The 21,743-nt window shown below is 34.1% G+C and overlaps 1 protein-coding gene across 4 annotated transcripts in view; it reads left to right on the top strand.

Annotated features, from left to right (window-relative positions):
* Window positions 1–21,743, top strand: part of rt (Protein O-mannosyltransferase rt) — a 69,446-nt gene that overhangs the window by 39,662 nt on the left and 8,041 nt on the right. For all 4 annotated transcript variants that reach the window (XM_075356614.1, XM_075356615.1, XM_075356613.1 and 1 more), the window contains one exon: window positions 2,665–2,839. In XM_075356614.1, the coding sequence (XP_075212729.1) occupies window positions 2,665–2,839 (175 nt within the window). The remainder of the gene's footprint in view (window positions 1–2,664; window positions 2,840–21,743) is intronic.

Raw genomic sequence — 21,743 nt, 5'->3', positions numbered from 1 at the left:
TTTATTGTACACTGATATTCCAAAATCACAAAAGATGACACCTTGGGCATCCCAAAAGATGGTCAACATGACTTTTTCCACTGATGCTTGCGTTCTGCATATCTTTCGGAATCATCTCATCTCGGCTCATCTTTAACAGATGAGCTGGTGTGCTTTCATTCCATCCTTTGTCTTTTGGACTTTGGTTCAAAATGATGAACCCAAGTTTCATCACATGTTAAAATCTTGTTTAGAAAAGGATCATCTTCCCTTTCATAGTGTTATTTCAAGTATGTACACACTTTGAATATCTTCTTTCCTTGTGTTGTTACGGTGTGTTGTTGCTCTTTCAGGACCCACCTTGCACTTGTTTTGCTGTACTTGAGCTAGTTACTGATAACGTTATGAACTGTACCAACATTTACTGCAACTGTTTTTGCTAAATGTCCAACTGTAATACATCAGTCTTCACAAATGTTATCAATGCAGGTTTCAAGCGAAGGAATTGACACTTAAATTGGCTGGCCAGGACATTGCTCGTCAGTCACTGAGGTTCGACTCCTTTTGAATCGTTCTACCCACTTATAAAAATTTCCGTGGTTCATACAACTTTTCATCAATCGAGAAAAGATTTTAGCTGGTTTTTCACCTTCAGAAAGCAAAAAACAGAGCCCTGAATGTTGTTCAACTAATATGGAAACTTCAAGCCGACACGCTATCGTTAAATGCAATATTGAGGTTATAAACAAAACAATTTTTTTAAGAGGTAGGAGTAGATGAATGTTCTTTTGTGCAAAATGGATAAAATTGAAATTCGAGCAATAATAAATTATTTTGTTGTAAACGGTTTAAACCCGACAAATATAAAAAAGGAGTTTGATTTAACATTAAATGAATCTTCTCCATCGCTTTTGATGGTAAAAAGTGGGCAGCTGAATTCAAACACGGTTGAACCGCCATCTTTGAAGATGATCGTTTGGGATACCCTGCAATGGCCACAACCAGTGAAAACATCGCAAAAATCCACAATGCGGTATTAAAAGATGGACGATTAAAGATACACGAGCTTGCAGAGATTGCAAAAATAAATTTAAAATAATTTAAAGAAACTGGTTTCTTTTCACCTCAAAGAAAAGACAAATGTGGCCATTAAAGTAAAACTACTCCAACACAGGCTACGTTATTAGTAAAAAAAAAAAATTAACTTGGTCCAAAATTATCTGCCATGGATTTAAATCAAGAATTAGCAACCAGTGAAACAGATTTACATATGACAACTGTTAGATAGTGACTTCTTGTAGCTCAACTAGTGGAAAGCTCGTTGACCAGCTGAAAGGCAGGTTCTAACACCTGCAATTTGGAAAAATTCAGAGCTCTTGTGAGCCAAAGCACATACTAACTAGACCAATGAAGACTGGAGAAATGTTATGTTTTCTGAGTTACATTTTTATGTTCAGGGGCAAAGGGTTCCAAACACTAGAAAAACAGATGAAAATACATCACCAGCTCATATTTAACAATCAGTTAAACATCCACAGAAAAAAATGTTTTAGGCTTTTTCACATTTGAAGGTCTTTGCTCATTACCTCCAGTAGATGGTATGTTGAAAAACGATGGATATATCAAAATTGTAAGAAAATTTGATGCCATGCCATACTGCCAAAAAAGTGGACAAATTTTCCAAATAATGAAACAATTCTTGCCGTTTCCAGGCACCTCCCTAGACTCAAACCCCATTGAAAATATTTGGGCAATATTCAAAAAATGAATTGTACCATAAAACTTGACCTCATTAAAGCAATAATATTGGTATGGTTTCATGATAAAGGAATCAAAAAAATGTGTAGTACACTTGTTGAATTGATGTTAAATTGTGTATATTAAGTGGTAAAGAATAAAGAACAAATCAATTACTTGATATTCACAAATTGTACCAGTATTATTTTTTTTTACTGGCTTTTCTTTAACTCTTGCATCATTAATTTAACATTCTTCCTGAAATTGGCGATTGATAAAATTTTGCACAGTTACTAAGGTCAGTTGACAATAAAATATTCCACCATTACTTTTGCAAACATCCTCCTGTATAGGGGTAAATTAAGGGTGCGGTTGTAATAATTTAACATACTTCCTGACATTTGCTAAATGAGAAATTTTGCACAGTTATTAAGGTCAGGTGACACAAATTCTTTGCTGTAGGTCAGTTATATGCCAATGTCAGCATTAACCAAGTTAGATCTCTTGATGGACTTAGGATCAAAGAATTGGACAACTCCAAATTAACAGGAAGAAAACCTTGTAATGATGATGCATTATCAGAGGTGGATTGAATGAGAAATCTTTTATAAAAACTCATTAAAACATTTGTTAAAAATTGTGATAGTTAAGTAAATGAAATAAAAACTTCACTATTTCATATAGCAAATGTTTGATTGAAAATTTGTTTGGTATTTGATAAATATATTAGAAATTTCAGTATATGATGTTATCTTTGTAATATTATTTTTAAATAAAGTAACTTTTTATTTAGTAACATCTGTGTTTAGATTAATTTGCATTCTCTACTATATTTTTAAAATATTTATCTATTATGCAATAGTGTGTACTATTGTGCATTTATGTAGTTGAAGAAACATTGACTTTTTAAAAGTATTTTTTAATCTCATATTGCCTTATTTTTTACAGAATCATGGAATCGCTTTGTAAAAGTTGGTGAAGTATTATTTCTTGGTTATTTGTTCCACTTCGTGCCATTTTTTTTCGTTGAGCAAACACTCTTTTTACATCATTATTTACCTGCTTTTACATTTAAAGCTCTATTGACTGCTGCTTTTATTGAGCATATTCATGATATTGTCAAGTAAGATATTTCTTACCTGCATGTTTTTATATGCATGTGTTTTGAGTGTGTTTATAAACTTTGCTTATCAGAATTACGTATCTGATAAGTTGAGTTTAATTATGTAATGTTTATTAAAAAAGGTGTTATCTATGATAAGGGCATTCTTTACTGATAGTTATGACAATGTCATATTAAATATAATGATAAGATTATACTGAAATTATTTTAGAATTTATTTAAAATATTTATAAATTATATGTAAGTATTTTAATCTTAAATCCATTTAAGACATAACTAGGCATTAGTCTGAAGCAGGTGTGGTAACAGGTTGCATAATGTTAAGCTGACTCCTACATCTTTTGATACCATGAAAGAAAAATATATTTTACACATATTCATGTGTAAAAACTTTTCATGCCAGAAAAAATACTTACCAGTTTCTTTGCTCCTAGGCTCATTTGAATTAAAATGCTATTGGTAGTTTCTACCTATGTTTTACTACACAATTGAATTAGATACAAGCTACGTGTGGGAGTGTTGGTGCTTAATTTTTTTTTATGATTTCATTAATTTTTGTGTTCAGCCCATCAAAAATGGTTCACATTATTTTTTTTACAAAAAAGTTTGTAAGGAGTTGTGGCTTTATGAGCTGAACTGTATTAACTTTCCCCTTAGTTTCATATTACTGCAATAATTATTGGATATCATCCTTTATTCCCAAATTCACTATCACATCATAAAACAGGGTTATTTATCCCATTGGGTAGAGGTTTACTATTATTCAGTTAGTGGTACTACAGGTTTCAGAAAAGTTTCATTCATATATTGTTTGAAGTTTTCTTCTTTATGGACAAGAATGTTCTGAATTGCTGTGCAAATGGTGACATTGTGAATTGTAATGTTCGTGTGTAGATTTTGAGAGATGGATAACAATGTTATGCATCTTATCCGGTTTTTTTTCCTAGAAGAACCATTTGAGGGAGTTGGCTCCCCAAGAATTTTTTTTTCTTGGTTTGCCCTTTACAAAAAATTTTATCTTGCCCCTTGTGAAGAAAAGAAAAGATTTTAAGTTAACTAAGTTCGCAAGAGCAGACTAATTTGGTGACTAATACTAAAACCTTTGGTGATAAGTTCAGACAAATTTTTAACACTATTTTATTCTGAGACCTGCTTCATGTACAATTATGTCAGTTTTTTGCACAGATGGATGATCAAACTTTGATCATATTTACTTTGTAAATCTTCCAGGGGATTTGTGGCAGTGGTTTAAAAAAACTAATTTTTTAGAACCAAGGCCTCCAGTTTGATTGTATTTTGTATTATCATACACAAATTTACTTTCAAACCATTTTTTGAGTCAGCGTTCCATCTGAGAAGGTTCTTAATCTTCATGTGTTTCTTTTTCCTGTTTATTTATTACCATATCTGATAAAAATCATTTAGAACTAAAAGGTCTTTTTTTACTTTAAATTGTTTGAAGGTGATCTATATTGCTCAGTGTATACTTTATTAACACCTCAGTTATACTTTTCAAATTCAGCTAGACACAATTGCATGTTACAATTTCTCTGCTAGGTTCATAAATTAAGTGCAAAAATTTAGTTTTGAACTTGGATAACACAAATTAACGTAATATTTGAGAAGAACATTGCTCCTGAGGTTACCCCTCATTCTAAAAAATAAATCAAAGGCTATGAAAACATACATTTTAGAGAAAACATTTTAAAATTAACAAAATCAGGATTTGATGGAGTCCAAATGGGCCTTCCTGCTTTTACATGAGCAAATGACTCCTGCTGAATCATTAGTGGTTTGTTATGGACCGGGGTAGATATTGCACCAATATAAAATCCCATAATTCAACCTGGAATATAGAATTGTAGAGTAGATATTTTGTAGCACATAATCAGGACAAAGTTGCTTTAAATAATGAAGGGATTTTAATAGATCTTGCATAAATGCTTAATATGATTAACACAGTCTATCATCTACTAATAATCCTAAATATTTAATTTGGTTATTCTTGCAAAAGAAGCACCTAACAAGAAATTCTCTCACAATCCATTTTATATTGGGTTAGGGGAGATCAAATGAAATGTACTACAAAGAAAAAAATCAAGATTATTTTTTCATCCAACTTGTTGCAGTGAAACCGTAACCTTAATTTGTTCATTTGACTAGATGGATTCATGTTGATGTTCTATGTCCATTAATCCATATGTAATAGTCATATCTTCAGCAAAGGGAGTAATTGAACCATTAATGCAAGGTCATTAAAAATCATTCATGTAAATTAAAAACAAGAGTTACTCCAAAACAGACCCTTGCGAATGCCACAATATTATATAATCAGTTAATTAACTGATTTAACATCTTTTACGATTATAACAAAATGCTTCCTACTGTCAAGTATGACAAGAACTAGCTGAGTGGTAGGCCTCTGTTCTGTAACTGCATTTTCTAACCATTTATGATTTACCAATGATTTTTAACAATTTGTGTATCAGAAGTTTTCCATATACCAAGAAAAAGCCCAAACCCTGAGACCATTTTTATATACAGGATCATTAAAATTTCTAAGTAGCAAGCAATAAAATTGTGTAAAGTCATCTACATCCTGTAAGCAATACTGTTGTCAGCAAAACAATTTATTATCTAAGAAAGATTTTAATAACTTATCTTTAACCAGTTAAAAAAGAAGATGTTAGTGATATACATGTATAATTTCCAACCTCTGTTTATCTCTATGCTTCTTATATATTTATACATATTATTATTATTATTATGCTTTTACGGCCAACATGGGACCACTTAAGTCAATTTTAGTTGGATCTTTTCTGAGAAAAGCGTGTTATTTTACTCTTTCGAGCTGCCCAGTATTTCTTCATCCGTTCAGATCTTGCTTTCTTTTCTTCATCCGTAAACACCCTCTTTGTTGTATTTTGTCGTTTGTCTGTCTTTTGTTTAAATCTAATGCTTTTATCTTTTAGCTTTGTAATTTTTCCAGTTTTATTCTGTAGGTCAGTCAGGGAAATTACCAATTCTTTCATATCTTCTCTAATTTCTTTGATCCATCCTACTTCTAGCTTTTGGAACCAGAGCTTTTCAATGATATTTCTTGACAGTCTTGTTTGCGGTGTCCTTATGAGATGACCGAAGAAAGAGATTCTTTTTTTCCGCATAGTATCAGTAACAGGCTCTATTTCTCGATACACCACCTCATTTGGCACAATCCACCATTGGCCTTCTTTTTGGTGTTTTTTATTGATACACGTTCTGACAATTCTCCTCTCTATTTTCAGAATTTTTTCAATTCGGTTTTTCTGAGTGATTTTGAAAAGGGTCTCGCTTCCGTAGGTGACTTCTGGCTGTACTACAGTTTTATAATGTTTAAGTTTTGTTTTAGCAGAAAGGCATTTTTTGTTATATGTTGACCAAGTTAATTTTTGGGATTTAATCATTTTATTTGTCCTGTTTTGCCATGTCACTTTTTCATTTAAATTATAAGTTATTATTTCCCCTAGATATTTAAATTGTTTTACTATTTTAATTTTCTGATTGTTTACCGTAATGTGCTCTATTACCAGAGGATCTATGGCCATTAGTTCAGTTTTTTCGAAAGAGATATGAAGCCCTATCTTTTGTGCTAGGTTTTGAAGGCTCATGATTTGTGTTTTGGCTTCTTGAATATTATTTGCTAAAAGAGCGAGGTCATCTGCAAATCGTAGGCAATTTAGTGTGATGGAGTTTTTCTTAGTACCCATTTTTATATTTTTGGGATTTATTTCATACCATTTTCTCATGACAAATTCAAGGGCGCAGTTAAAAAGGAGTGGTGAGAGGCCGTCTCCTTGCCTCAATCCAGTTTTTATGTAGAAGGGTTGAGAGAGTTCACCTCTGAATTTCACTCTGGACTGGGTATTGGTTAAAGTTAATTTTATCATGTTTATGAGTTTAGGGTGAAGGCCCAGGTTTCTCAGAATATTCAGCATGGATGGTCGGTGTATACAATCATAGGCCCTTTTAAAGTCGACGAAGGTGATTATTAGTTGTTTTTTCCGTCTTTTATATAAGTCCATCATAAGTTTTAGGGATATTATTTGCTCCGGGCAACCTCTCCATAACCTAAATCCCCCTTGGTATTCCCCAAGTTCCAGTTCAAGTTGGTCTTTGCATCGGTTGTATATGATTCTCGACAGGATTTTGTATGTGCAATCCAGGAGAGATATGCCTCTGTAGTTTTCAGGATTAGTTTTATCCCCTTTTTTATGTAATGGATGGATGAGGGCTGTGGTCCAGTGTTCTGGAAGTTTTTCTTCGTTCCATATTTTCACGAGGCATAGATGTAGGGAAGTTTTGACTGAATAAACTGATGAGTGTTTCCAGAGTTGCGAAAAGCTGGTCTTCTCCGCTTGCTTTGTAGTTTTTTATTTCATTTAAGGCTGCAAGAACTTCTTGAATTGTTGGCGGGTTGATATTTACTGGTGAAGTTTTAACTGGAGTTTCAGTGTCAATCTCAAAATTCTCTGGGGGGTCGTCACAGTTGAGGAGTCTATTGAAGGTTTCTGCCAAAATTTCAGCATTTTCTTTATTGGTGTGGGCCATATTTCCTTTTTTTCCTCTCAGCATAAGGGTGGGTGGTTCATATCTTTGAAGAGCCTGACCAAAAATTTTATAATAGTTTCGGAAATTAGTTTTCTTGGAACTTTCTTCTATTTGCTGAATCAAGTTTTTTGGGCTTGTCGTTTGGTTCCTCTTATAATTTTCTGAGTTATTTTCCTTTGTTTGGTGAATTCATGGTTAGATTCTTCAGTTTTCTGGGTTTGGTGGTTGATCCAAGCCCGGTGTCGGTCTTTGACTGCTTTGTCACATTCTTCATTCCACCATTGGTGTTTTTTTCTTGGGTTTATAGGGGCTAGTTCTTCAGCTATTTCTTTCAGTTGGGATGTCAGTTCTTTTAAATTATTAGTTAATTTGATTTTTTTTGTTGTTTCTTCAAAGATGGCATTGTTTATTAATTTATGTGGATCATAAGCTCTTTTGTTTTTAGGTTGGGATTTTTTCTTTTTATGCGGGGTGAATTTTATTTTAACTTTAATTAAGTAATGGTCCGATCCAGTATCTGTTCCTCTCAAGACTTTTACATTATAAATCTCCTTGTGATAATTCCGGTCCATGCAAACATGATCCTGTTGCCATTCTCCTTTTTTCCAATCTGGGTGTTTCCAAGTCTTCAATTTGTTTGGTTTTCTCATAAAATAGGTGGATTTTGAGATCATATTATGGTTTCTGCAAAATTCGACAAGTCTTTGGCCGTTCTTGTTAGTTTTCTTTTGGGCAGGCCATTTTCCGATAATATCACGATATCTTCGTTCTTTACCAAGTTGGGCATTAAAGTCCCCTATTAAAATCTTCGTGTGGGTCTTATTTATGTTGTTTGCAGTTTGGTCAAGAAGTTCCCAGAATTTGTCCATCTCTTCTCTATCTTTTTTAAGATTGTTTTTGTCATTGGTGGGAGCATGGACATTTATTATGGTGTAGAATTTATTGGCTGATTTTAGGGTTAAGGTTGAAATCCTGGGGGAGTAAGACTTAAATTCTACGACTGAGTCAATTATTTTAAGATTGATTGCAAATCCTGTTCCGAACTGTGGGCAATTCTTCATCACACGTTTCCCGGGGATTCCTTTGTAAATTCTGTAACCCTGAGATTCAAACAGCTCTCGATCGGTGTTTCTCATTTCTTGAAGTCCTGCGATTAGGATATTTTGTTTGTCCATTATGTCTGTTAGAGTTTTTAGTTTGCCGGGTTGAGTTAGAGAATTAATGTTGTGAGTGGCAATGTAGTTTATTTGCTTGTGTCTTATCCTCAATTTTGAAGTTGTGTTGTTTTTGGGTGTTTCCAAACGCTCCGATTCATTGTTATCTTTTAAGCAGCTGCCCACCGGATCCGAGTGCAGCCTTCTCTGGTATTTACCAGACGGTGGATTTTTTCTTAAAAGACCTTCTTCCATATTTGACTTTCAAAGGCAAGTCAGCCTTGGGTGGGAATAAATTCCAGAGTTACAACTCTGGATGTGATCCAGAGAGGTGATTCCGATTTAGTTCACCAGTAGAAATCTCCACGTTTCTAACTGGTTATCCAGACGAACCAACGTGGAGGCGCAAACCGATTTTTTTAATTGAGATTTTAAGTATGGAGAAAGTTTAATCGGTTCCGGAATCATTTCGTCCATTTATACATATATATATGAATAATGTTAGCAATTTTTAGCCTATCAGGAATGCACCACACTTTTCTTAATTTAAATTCTTTCACCAAGTTAGGACAACAGATTTCATCCAAGACAAATAAAAGGTGTTTTTGAGATAGGTTCGTTTTGAATTTGCCACCTATGTACACAATGTAAACAGATCGCAGTTGTGTAGCTCAGTTATTTCAGACAATAATCAGGTGTAAGAAACAATAGTTTATTCATGTTGTGCTTATATTCATCCATTTGTAATAAGTGTTACAATTTTTAATCTCACAAAGTGTGAACTATGAGGAGTAATCCAGGCGAAGAACATTCCTGCAGCTGAAATTCACTGGCAGATTTGTGTCGTCTATGAGTTGAATTTTATGACTGATCTAAACTAAGTCAGTGGTGTCATTAATTTTGAGAAAGGTGAACAAATGTTCTTGATGAAGAAAGTAGCATTTAGCAATCTGCGATAAGGGATGATTTAATTGAAAAAGTTGACAAAAAATTTGAGAAAAATGGCATCTCACAGTTGCCTTTGATATTTCACAATCTTTGATCTATCAAGTCTTGACTGAAAAATTGGGCTGTAAAAAATTGTATGCCAGATGGGTGTCAAAGATTTTAGCCAACACACACATGGAAACATGTCTTGCTGCAGCGCATGAATTTTCACAGCATTATATATAAAAATGAAGTTGATGAATTGTGTGATCATATTGTTATTGGAGATAAACCTGAATTTCTTATTTGAATGTTAGGGCAAAGCAACAGTCAGTGCATTGATGGCATTCATCATCTAGACTGAAAAGGTTCAAACGAGAACGTTCAGTAATAATTAAGCATATGGCTACTGTTTATTTTGAGACAAAAAGGATGGCTTGTTGAATTTAATGATTGTGAAACTACTATGAATGTCGTTGTTATTTATTGTGAAACATTAACAAATTTTAGAAAAGCTATAAAAATCAAATAACATGGAATGCTATTCTGTGGGATGTTTTTGTTTTTTAAAACACGTGGCAATTCTGACTGTGAGGCAATTAAAAAAAAATTTCAGTTATCCGGTCTACAGCCCTGACTTAGCTCCCAGCAATTAATTTTCTTTTCTTTACCTTAAACAGTGGTAGTGAAATGTGATGAAAGTCATGTGTGCCTGACTTACACACACACAACTTAATTAAAAATATTTATAATTTTATTTAAATATAATATTTTATTTTATTCAGTGATTCTAAGCTACGAGCATACCGTATTTAATTTGTGCAGGTGTGGCAGTACTAGTTGCGTTGGTTGTCACTAACAAAACTAATGTAATTTCATAACTTGCATTGAACAAATTTCACTTGTACGGTCAGCAGACTGGTGTAGTCACAAGGCTTAACGCATCAGGTACCGAGTCAACTGAGATCCGAGACCCAGCCAGATCAAGTTCTTTTTTACACTTCAAATATTATTCATTTATTTAATTCTACTGCTCACTGTGATTTCACAACATAGCAGACAATACAACAGCATTTTTTGGGTGGGGGATGCAATTTTGAAAAAAACGTTTTTGCAAATGTTATTTTTTAATTGTTAACAAATTTAATTTACCTAAGAAAATTATGACTTTAATTAGGCAAAATCTCGAGATACTGAGGGTGACTTTGCACTACAGTCTCACACACTTGATCTTTCAAGTTGAAAATTTAATGGCATCAATGCCCCATATATAGAAGTAATCTGACCAAGTTTGGTCAAATCGGTCCAGTAGTTCTAGAAATGTAGGTGATTTAGAAGCCAACACCAAATACACACACATGCGTGCACGCATACATACAAATATTAACATCTGGAAAATTTCCATCTGGTTTTTTAGGTGTCAAAACATCAAGATCCAGTGATGCCCAAATTAGACTGATTACAATACTTTCCCTTCTAGAACTGTAGCAAAGCTATAGTGCTATCTAGATGAGAAAGTATAGAAAGTCAAAATAGTTTTTATGTATAAGTAATAGAGTTTGTTCATATTTTTCAGTTTTGTTTTTATTCCAAAACGGACCATACTTTAAAAACACGCCTTGTATTTAATCTTGCAAGTCTGGACTGCCCTGAATTGAACCTCATTCCTTGAATCTCCTTTAACCAGCAAAACCCATCATCCCCGTATTCGATGATGCAGCATTCACTGGGTAACGTCAACCACATCAAAGAATCCAGCAACCCAGAGCAGGGGTTCTAAAACACTACCCTGTGGACAACCTTTAGATAGCATTTTTCGTGCTTCTGAGACGTTGTTTCAAAGAACAATGTGTCAGTTGCTTAAATAACTATATAACACATTCCAGTATCTCAATCTGATTTTAGGATATACATTTTTATTGAAAAAAAAATCAAAAAATGATGGTTAGAAGGAAACTTAAGTGAGTTTTTGAGTTTATTTTGATATCCTGAATCAGTACCTTAAGTGTAGCCAACACCTAACTGGAAATTCTGTAAAATGAAAATGCACACAAATTCAAGCACATGGACATTTTGGAGTTAAAAAATTCATCAAAACCTATTTTACATTTGAATTTGAGAGGAAAATTCTCTCCAAGATGTTTACTTAAGATTATATTTTTAGGATGTTACAAAAATGATGAAATCCTTCATTGCTGAAAATATTTAGAAACTAAAAGGACTTGTGACTTAACTTTGCCCATGAAATGCAGCCCAAAAAATTGGAAGAACAAGAGTATACAGTATAGATAGGAATATTTACAACTAATGGATATGATGTCTCTAACACAGTTCTCTCAAGGAATTTTTTGGAACACTAGAAGGTCTGGAGAAAATCTGCTAAGTCACATTTGGCCTTAACATACATAAAGATTTGTACGCTAAAAATTGTGCTAGAGCTAGCAATGAGCTCAACCCACCAAAAACACAATTTTTTTGAAGGAGGGTAGAAAAATGATACCAGAACATCATTAACATCTTTGGATGAAAAGGAAGGATAAAATTACAGTATTAAGGTCGGAACTCTCAAAAGTTAGCTACCTTTTTTCTTTTATGCAAAAAGAAAGAAGTCATGGAAAGCAAAAAAAAATTATTTTCTGTTGAAATTAAGAACCTAATAGTCAAGTTGTAGAGTTTGCAACATAAGATGGTATTCAGCCCAGGGAAAACAACAATGAGGTTGTTCAAGGGCGGATTAGCTGTTACACAATGACCTCATGTATTAATGGCAGCTCATCGAATTAGACATGTCCTGCTGCAGAATTATCTAGGTGTTATCCTTGATGAGTATCTTCAATTCAAAGAGCACTTTCAATATGGTGTCAAAAAGGCTTATTCTGCTTTCTTCGGTGTTCAGAACGCAGATCATTCCAGTTGGGGGCTTAATTTCAGAACCATGCATATTTTATATAAGGGTGTAGCTGAACCTATTTGGACTCGTCCAGTGAGATACAAATGTTACAGGAATATTTTCTTGAGAGCCCAGCTTCTCTTATTGTTATCTGTGATTGGTGCCTATAGGACTGTCTCTCAAGAGCCTTGTCTCTGATATTAAGTCCACTGATATTGTGCCAATTAGTTACGATGCTAAGAAGAGAGGCCAACTACCTTCTGGGTGCATAAAAGGAATAGATAGCCAAGGTTTCAATTTATGGCAGGTTAGGTGGACTGAATCAGCCGATAGCCATTACACGCATGGTATTTTTCCTGTTGTGAGAAGCATGCAGGTAGTTAGGTGGATTTTCTCCAATTGACTTATTATACAGTTTCTTTCCGGACATGGTGCTTTTCAAGACACGTTGGTCAGATTTGGTTTGATTAATTCAGGCTTGTGCCCAGAGTGTAGGACCATTGATAATAATGTGCCATGTCTTACATATGTGCTCCAGGTATAAAGCTGAACGTACCAAAATAACTAATGATTTAGCAATTATGGTACAAGGATCAATTATGGTTTTGATTTGCAAGTTAACTGGAAAACCATAAGGAATGGAACATAATTGCTGGCATTCTTTGATTCTTAGCTGTGCTTTGAGGAAGGGGTCTGATGCTGTTTATAGTTAGAATAGCAACCCAGAGAGCTAGGGACCTGCCTGGCTGCTTACTTCGCCAAGATAAATGTTTTGACATCAAGCTCTGATTAGCTGAGATGTTCACTATTAGGATGAGATGGATGTGTGGAGAACTCTGTGATGGAGCTGTGGTGTGGGAAGATGTAGGCATTGATCTCGCTCCTAAAAGCGGACCCGAAAGAGATAAAATATGTTTTCATTAGAGGCTTATTAAATTTGTGAATCTGTTTCTTTATTTCTAATTAAATCAAGAGGACTTTAAGTAAATTGAATTGTAGGACAAAATTGTTGTTGGTTCGATCAGCATTTGTTTTTTGGTATGAGGATAGTATTTTTGGTGTTTAAAGACATTCAAGTAATGATCTGAGTGTGTATTCTGAATTGAAGTTAGTTATAAGAAGAATTTTTGTGTGAAACTTTCGGTTTAGAGGAAGGCACAAGTATTGTGCTTCCACGAATCATTTAATTTGATAGTTGGAGGTTATAAGTTATGGCAGGTGGTTGTGGTTGGAAGAGGCCATATGAAGGTGATAGTAGGTTGTATAAATACTTGTACACTGATGTATATGTCTGCCGAGGTAATTGCATCGGTGACATCTTGACAGATGCCAAACTGATGACTGTGTTTTGTTAACAAGTTTAGACGGTCTATTTTAATTATACATTAATAACTCTGTAAATATTAGTTTTATTGAATTATGTGTTTAGATAAGTATTTCATTCTGAACAAATGGTACTTTATTTATTCACTCTGCCAGTTTAATTTTTTCACGGACTGCATATTTTCTGATTTTTTAAATTTCTACCATATTCAGCTTTTTGTCAAAAAATTTAAATGAATGAGGTATGTCAAATTGTCCACAATTAGATGTTCAACATTTGATGTAAAAATTTAAATTGGATATTAAAGCAGGGAGGACTGCTTTAAAATCCAGCTGATTTGGTTGTCCTTTAATACGGGTAGAGTAAGATGCTAGCAGCTGGTCCCGTTTATCCCAAAGGTGATGGCTCACCACAATCAACAAGTATGCTTGCGACAGGGCTTGATTTAAAGACACCTGTAGCAAGACAAAGAAAAATGTGGTTTACAGGATGCATTGATCCAGTAGACGATGCAACCATAATCCAAACAGGACAGAACTAAAGAATAATGAAAACGTAATGTACATGATCAATCTGCTCCCCACTTCGTGTCGCTAAGAATTCGTAGTATATCCATAATTTTTAAACATCTCGCTTTTAACTGTTTTATATGTTTGTTCCATGTAAGATGACTGAAAAAGTAAACCTAAAAATTTAATGTAAGGAGAGGTAGCAATTGGCTCTCCATTGACAAAGGATTTGTGGAATAAAAGGTGTTGAAAGTTTGTGCTGATTCTTTTAATAATTTAAGTCTTGATTTCTTGCTTGTTATTATAAATATTTTATTGTGATTGAGATATTACTTATATATATATATAACATTAATTGTTTGAATATGATTGAAATATAACATTAATTATAACTGTTTCATTGTAATTGTAAATATTTCTACAAGTGAAATGAACGGAATTGTAGAACTGGAACTGAACTGATGTAGAAGTGGCACAGAACTGTACTAATGTAGTGAAGCGCTTGCTTATATAATGTTGGTGGAGCTGCTGATTTGTCAGGAGCTGAGTGCATTTGACAGGAGCTGTTTGAACTGTAAAGAGCCAAGTGAAGTGTAAAGAACTGCTGAATTGTCAGGAGCTGACTGCATTCGAAAGAAGCCGAGTAAATCTGACTGAAGCCAGATATCTTTAAATTTAAAACTCCTAATAGAATTAAAATTAAAATTCCAACATTTAAATAGGTGCAACAAAAAAGTGAACATTTATAAGAGTATTTAAAATTTAAATAACCCTGATTCTTAACATACTGTCGCCAAAAATCATATGATATATAAATTAAATTATTATGAATGATAACATAAATTATATGATTTTTTTTACACATATGATTTTTGTACAATTTGTAATGAATTGTTTAAAAAAATAACAATAAGTTTAGTTATATCAATGGACAATAACAAGAATAACATATTGACAAAGTAATAATACAAGTGAGAAATTTGCGTTTTACATAATCATAATGAAATTAATACAATAAGTAATTTATAATCATGTTAACAGAATTTCTATAAAAATACAATCAAATGAAACAAATGTATGAAATATTTCAATCTATAGAAATATTATAAAAATAAAATTGTTATTTGAAGTAATCAAATATGCTTGGTAAAGGGCATAATCGAATAGGTTTCCTTAATAGACCATTAGCTGTTTCTAAATCAACAACTTCTACAAGATTGAGCCTGGATAAACTTGGTTGACAATTTCATGTTTTCATTGCATGGGTGGAGAATTTTCGCTGGTAACTAATACCAAGTCCCCAACACAAAGATTACGTGATGGAAAACGCTTATGCAATAATGGCATTACTGTTAAATGAATGACTGTAAATTCAGATCAGAAACTAATTCTAAATAAATAGTTTTAGTGGTGAGACATATGCTGTACATGCTTTTACTTAATGTTTTAGACCTTTACCTGCCATGGTGAATCACAATTGGACTGCCGTAGTCTATTGTGCAAGTAGAAAATTGTCAGGAAGGTATTACTCTGGAGGGTGGTAGTTAACCAAGCTGTTGTACTCTGGTTTTTGCAATATATTGAAAGCATGTTATAAATTTACGAATGATAGAGGAAGTAACTCTCCTACCATTTATTATCCAGTATTTTTGTTGTAACGAATGATAAATAAGTTAAACACCAGCATGCAAGAGTCGTACATGTTCAGCATTAATGATTAGTTTCGTGATGTTAGCATTGGGATGTAAAACAATAGGATGTTTCACTTGATAATGTAATAGTGTTGCAGTCTGCCACCTACATGTAGTAAGCCTGATTTATCCAGAAATGGATCAAGAGATAAAAGTTTGCTTTGTCTCGTCACTAAAATGAATGAGTTATGATTGTTGAATAAGAGTTGGTAAGAGTGTGGTCTAGTTCTTGAGTAGTTAAAGAACCAGAAATTTGTTATGATTGTCTTGATTTGGCATTATGAATAAATCTGAATAAGCAAAACTAAAACTGCGAATTAAAGTATGTTGTGATGAAAATCGTTTTGTGTAATCAAATACAACAATAATTACAAATGATGTTACAATATATTTGCGTTTTTCTATTAGACATTCAGACTTATATTACAGTTATTAAAGGTAATATTAATATGTTTTTGTCAATGGGCAGAAGTGTGTGATAACCACTGGGGACCATGGCATCAAAGTGATGTCAATTAATTTACTTTGTGAACAACTTCTACACAATATATCTGCTGGATTATCAGAGGATTTGATATAATGCCACTTAGCATTTGTGGTAATTTGTTTAATATCAGAAATTCTATTACTGACGAATACTTTCCAATTAGATGATTGTCCGTGAAAACCAATATAATACTATTGTAGAAGTGTGTATAAACAGATTTTGTCACACTGTATGTTGAAGGCATTAATTACCTTAAATAATAAATGATTAAGTAGAAAACCACCATAGAGTTCAAGTCTTGGAAGAGTAATTTGTTTTAAGGGTGCCAATTTTGACTTGGAAAAAAGTAAATTAGAGGAAATGTATTATTAGTGTATACAGTTCAATATGTAAATACAACAGCCATGGCCCTTTATGGAGACATAGAGAATCCATGTATTTGCATAGAGTTAATTCTACTGTCAATATTGGGCTTTATGGAGTGATTTATTTTAATGGATTCAATTAAATGCAACTAGTTGTATAAATTGAGCCATTGTGTTAGTATGTATTGAGTATTGTTTCCACCCAATTAACTTTAATTTCCCACAATGATTGCATAAAATGTTTATGTGAGAAAACAGTAGGACCAATGAGTCCCAAAGGATAACATATACCTGGTATGATGGATAGAATATTTCTTTTAGTTTGTTTTTTAGAATCTGTGGTATGAGTAACTTGGAAAAGTAGCTTATCTGAGAAATTATACCGTAGAACTCCTAAAGTACGCAAGTTCTGTTTTTGATCTGAAGGAATGGAAGTATTGGACTTACATGCCAGTGGAAATTTATTTTCATTTGCAATTTGAATTAAACACTGTGTGGCCAAATATGGTTCACAAGCGATCCATATGTTACTGTACGTAATGCATAGTGTTTTATCTCCTGATCAGAGAATCATGCCAGAGTATAGGTTGTAAATTGGAATCGCTAGGTTTAACTAATATCTGATGATACATTTTAGCCATGTTAGAAGTAATGATGTAATTATGGATTCTGAATCTGAGTAATATGATCTTGTTGAACTACAGGTCCAGCTAAAAGAGTATCGTTGAGGGATAAACTGTTAGTGGTTTTCGCTGAACCATCAAAGACAACTCAAAGTTATTAGTTAAACTTGATGGTTTAAATACTGGATGGTGAGGTAACTAACACACATTTGATTTGTTAATTAACAAATCATCAGGGTGTAGTAGTGACATATGATCTAAATGCATCCGAAAGGAGGCAAGTGAAGTGTAAAGAGCCAAATGAATCCGACCGAAGCTTAAATTTAAAAGTCCTATATTGAATAAAAATTAAAGTTCCAACATTTAAACAGGAGCAACAAAAAACTGAGCATTTATAAGAGTGTTTAAAAATTAAATAGGTTATAATAACCCTGAGTCATAACAAAAGGGTCTCACAGGCGAGCAAAGACTAAAAATTTTGTTTTCTCAGGTGAGAACGTGAAGCCGGTAAACCTCAGACCAAGCCTCAAGGCGAGGTATAGTATTCTGTAGTAGTCTCTCAGCTGTGGCTGAGTGGGCAGTGATATGTTCAGCAAAATCATCAATAAGTAGAGAACATGAAACAGGTGGTTACACACATTTAGTAATACTGTTGTTGGCTATATTTAACAAGGTGGCACTTTATACATTTCCTTGAGGCACTCCATTCTCCAAGATGGCATTATTTGACACAGAATCTCCAACACTAACATGGAAACTTTGGTCATATAAAAAACCCCAAATAAAGTCAGCATATTGCCCACAACTCACCATTCTTTAAGAGTGCTTAGAATACCATGGCGCCAGCCCTCGTGTCGAAAGTCCTCCTGATATAAAAGCATTTTTGATAGCTGTTCCCAGTAATACCAGATGGTCAATGGAAGACCATCCTTGGAAGAAACTGCATTGTTCTGGAGATATGAGGGCATGATTCTCTAAATTCCATGTAAGCCTGGAGTTTACTGTTCTCGCCATCACTTTGCACAAAGTGCTTGTCAAGGAGATAGGCCATTAGTCTGAGGAGCATGCTTTATCTCTACCAGATTTAAGTACTGGTACACTGGTACGACAATGGCTTCTGATCAGACGGGTGGGAAGACTTATGCAGAAAACAAACCATTAAAAATACTGAATAGGTGTTGTACAGCCAGATTGGGAAGGTTTTTGAGCATACTGAGATGAATGGTGTCATGTGAGTTTTATAGCTTGCGACATCTCGTTGAATGTAAAGGGAATTTACCGACCGAAACACCAACTTTCAACGGTACTATTTCCATCTGTTTCTTATACCTTTGAAATTCATTAGTATATGATGAAAGGGACTCGAATGAAAGCATTCTGCCAGGTTAGTTGCAAATACGTAAGATGGCATAAAAAGTTCTCCTTCTTCCACACAGTAGACATGAGAATAGCGCATGAAATGGTGTGTACTCCATAAAAATATAATTAAAATATAAAAAAATGTGTCTATGAATACATGATGACATTCCACTCTAGCCGTATGAATCAAATTCAGATGTTCATTTGTAGGCCTATTGTTAAATTTACACAGTGCTCACCATCATTTTCTAATGTCGTTTTTGTTATCATCATTTCACCAGGGAATGGAGGGATGTTTTGGATTTCCTGATGTTTTTGTAATGTATCTACTAGCATTCTCAAGTACCAGGATGTTAAAAGTGGAAAGTTGATCACCACAGTTGGTACCAGAAGCAGTAATAATTGGTTTATGGTCACTGCTGTGCGTAATCACAAACAGACCAAGGAACGATGAGGGAATAAACTCTGTGAGCATAAGCAGAGGTTGATATTGGATAATGTACCAATTGATGTCGTCAAACGTGAATGATCCATTATTCAGCCGGCAGAGGTCTCACTCTGTTTATGATATTTCCTCTAGGGGAACAGACTGTTGAGCCCCATGAAATATAGTGGGCATTAGTATTTCTTAATATTAATGACAGAGATGGAATTTGGATGAGGAGAATTTGTATATCCAGTGTATCAAACTCTGAGTTTGGTGAGAAATATAGATTACAGATGTGCAATTTGAAAGGGACAATTTTTATGGCGACTGCAGGAATGCGGGTAGTTAGTGATTTCCTTTAGCTGATACTCCATTCTGCATGAAGATAGCAACCCTCTCTCTACTTTCTATTGTCAGCAACCCTCTCTTCTGTCTATGAGACAACCGTATCTTCCACAGAGATAGCCTCCTGATTGTTACTGCATCTTGTAGAAGGTGCATTTCTTGGAAGCACATTATGAAAGGTTCTTGTGCATGTATCAATACTCTAATATCTTCAAAGCGGGAATGAAGAACATGGACATTCCACTGGATAATGTTCATAAATGAAGGTAACTGTAGATATATATAGATATAGAATTATAGATTTCGGTTTTTCTTTTTAAGATGTTTAATTTTAATAACCTCCATTGCCCTGGAGTTGGGTGGTTTCTCAATCATATCCTCCAATATTCAAGATGATGGTGGGGGAGATTTTGAAAAATGGGAAGTTGCAGACAACAACCCAGATGGGGTGTTTGTGTGAGCTTCCTTAACAAGGAGCTTATTAGACTGCTTACTGCAAGCTGAATTTACTAGGCCCATAAAGGCAAAACTTTGGGGAAGGAACTTTTAGAGGGATCCCACTACTGTTGGTTTCACTAGCTGCAACTACCTACTTCTCATTCATCTTACTTAGCACCGTCGATTAACTGCATTTGTAGAAGGTTGCCTTGATGCTGCAGCTGCAAAAGAGATGTCTGTTTTTACCAGATTCTGGGAGTTCAGCATTTTTTATACTCTCTTCATGCAGGCAGAAAAGATTGCTTCTGCTTGGTACAAATTTTGATAGTTGCCTTCTCTTTTTTAAAAGTTGGGCAATCTTGTGAGTGAGCTGAATGTGATCAACCACAGTTTAACATATTCTTTTTCCGCCTGGAAGTCAGAGTCGTTGTGACCGTCTTTTCCACATTGAGCAAATATTGTACTGTTCAAGCAAGAAGTTGTGTGACCATACCTTTGACATTAGAAACATCTCCAATGATTGGGAATTAATGTTCATACCTGATTAGACATGTAACTTACTCTTATTTTCTTTGGTGGAATGGGAAGTTTAAACAGTATAAGAGAGAGAGTAGGTTCCTTCATTCCACGCTGATGTTTCATAATTCATTTCATTTCTACAACACCTTGGGAACAAAGTTCATCAGCAATCTCACTAACATCAATCACCAAAAGGTTCTGGCAAAACATTACTTCTTTGCTGGTATTAAGGATTTGTGACATACTGCCTTTATGTTAATACTGCTCATATTGGTGAGATGCAAGAGTGATCGGCTCTGTTCATCACTAAACATCTCAACCAGTATTGATCAATCTCTTAACTTCATGACTTTTTTGGTGAACCATTTGAACCAGTTATCACTTTATTTATCCGGAAAGGTGAGACCTGTTGAAGAGAGCCTTCTTCCTGATTGTTTTGAAGAACTGCACATTTTTAAACTGTGGATGGGGTGCATTACTGTTTACACTATTCTCTTCAATACAGTTCTTATCCTCATCAGACAGTACTGAGTGAGATCTTTTCACATGACTTGGATTGGTGGTTTTTTCAGATGGACCACCAATCATCATAGAGTTTAAATCAGGACTAGAAATGTTGGTCTCACAAGTACTGTGGAAATACAGGACCACTTCTGCAGAGCCCATTTGTACAAAGACTAGAGCTAGAGCTAAATACAACTGGCTTCACCCAGGTGCTCAGAAGGCATTATTCAAGACTCACTAGAGCCACACACCCTTTGGCACAATAGTTTTCACCTTGGGTTACAGTTGCATTTCATAAGGTGTTGCAACATCACTGAGTATAAATGTAAGAAGAAACAATGTAGGATGTTGTTGTGTAATTGTATAAGTGTATATGTTGTAATTTGGATAGTGCAGGTGTATAGTGTAAAGTGTTCAGCTGCTCAGGATTTAGTAGGAAGGAAAGCTCTGGAGGCTTGGACCATGAGGACCCCAGCCCCCAAAGTCTTAAAGAATAAAACTACCTGTCAGGAAATCAGTGTTACTGGTAGATGTTAATTCATACACCTAATATTGGATCATAAGGTCTTAATTTAAAAAATACTGAATTTTAAAAGTTGTAGTGGGTCATAAATACTAAAAAATAAAATTGGTGTAAAAAAAAGCCATATAATTTTTATTTCTTAATATTTATGTCCTGCACATAATTTTTAAATATAATGTTATTAAAAGAAAAAAAAAGAAACTTCCAAAATTATGTTATTCACTTATGTCAA

The sequence above is a fragment of the Lycorma delicatula genome, chromosome 2 (assembly GCF_047948215.1).
Source record: "Lycorma delicatula isolate Av1 chromosome 2, ASM4794821v1, whole genome shotgun sequence".
Classification (NCBI taxonomy): domain Eukaryota; kingdom Metazoa; phylum Arthropoda; class Insecta; order Hemiptera; family Fulgoridae; genus Lycorma; species Lycorma delicatula.
Note: the sequence above shows the minus strand (reverse complement) of the source record. Positions and strands in the feature narration are given on the sequence as shown.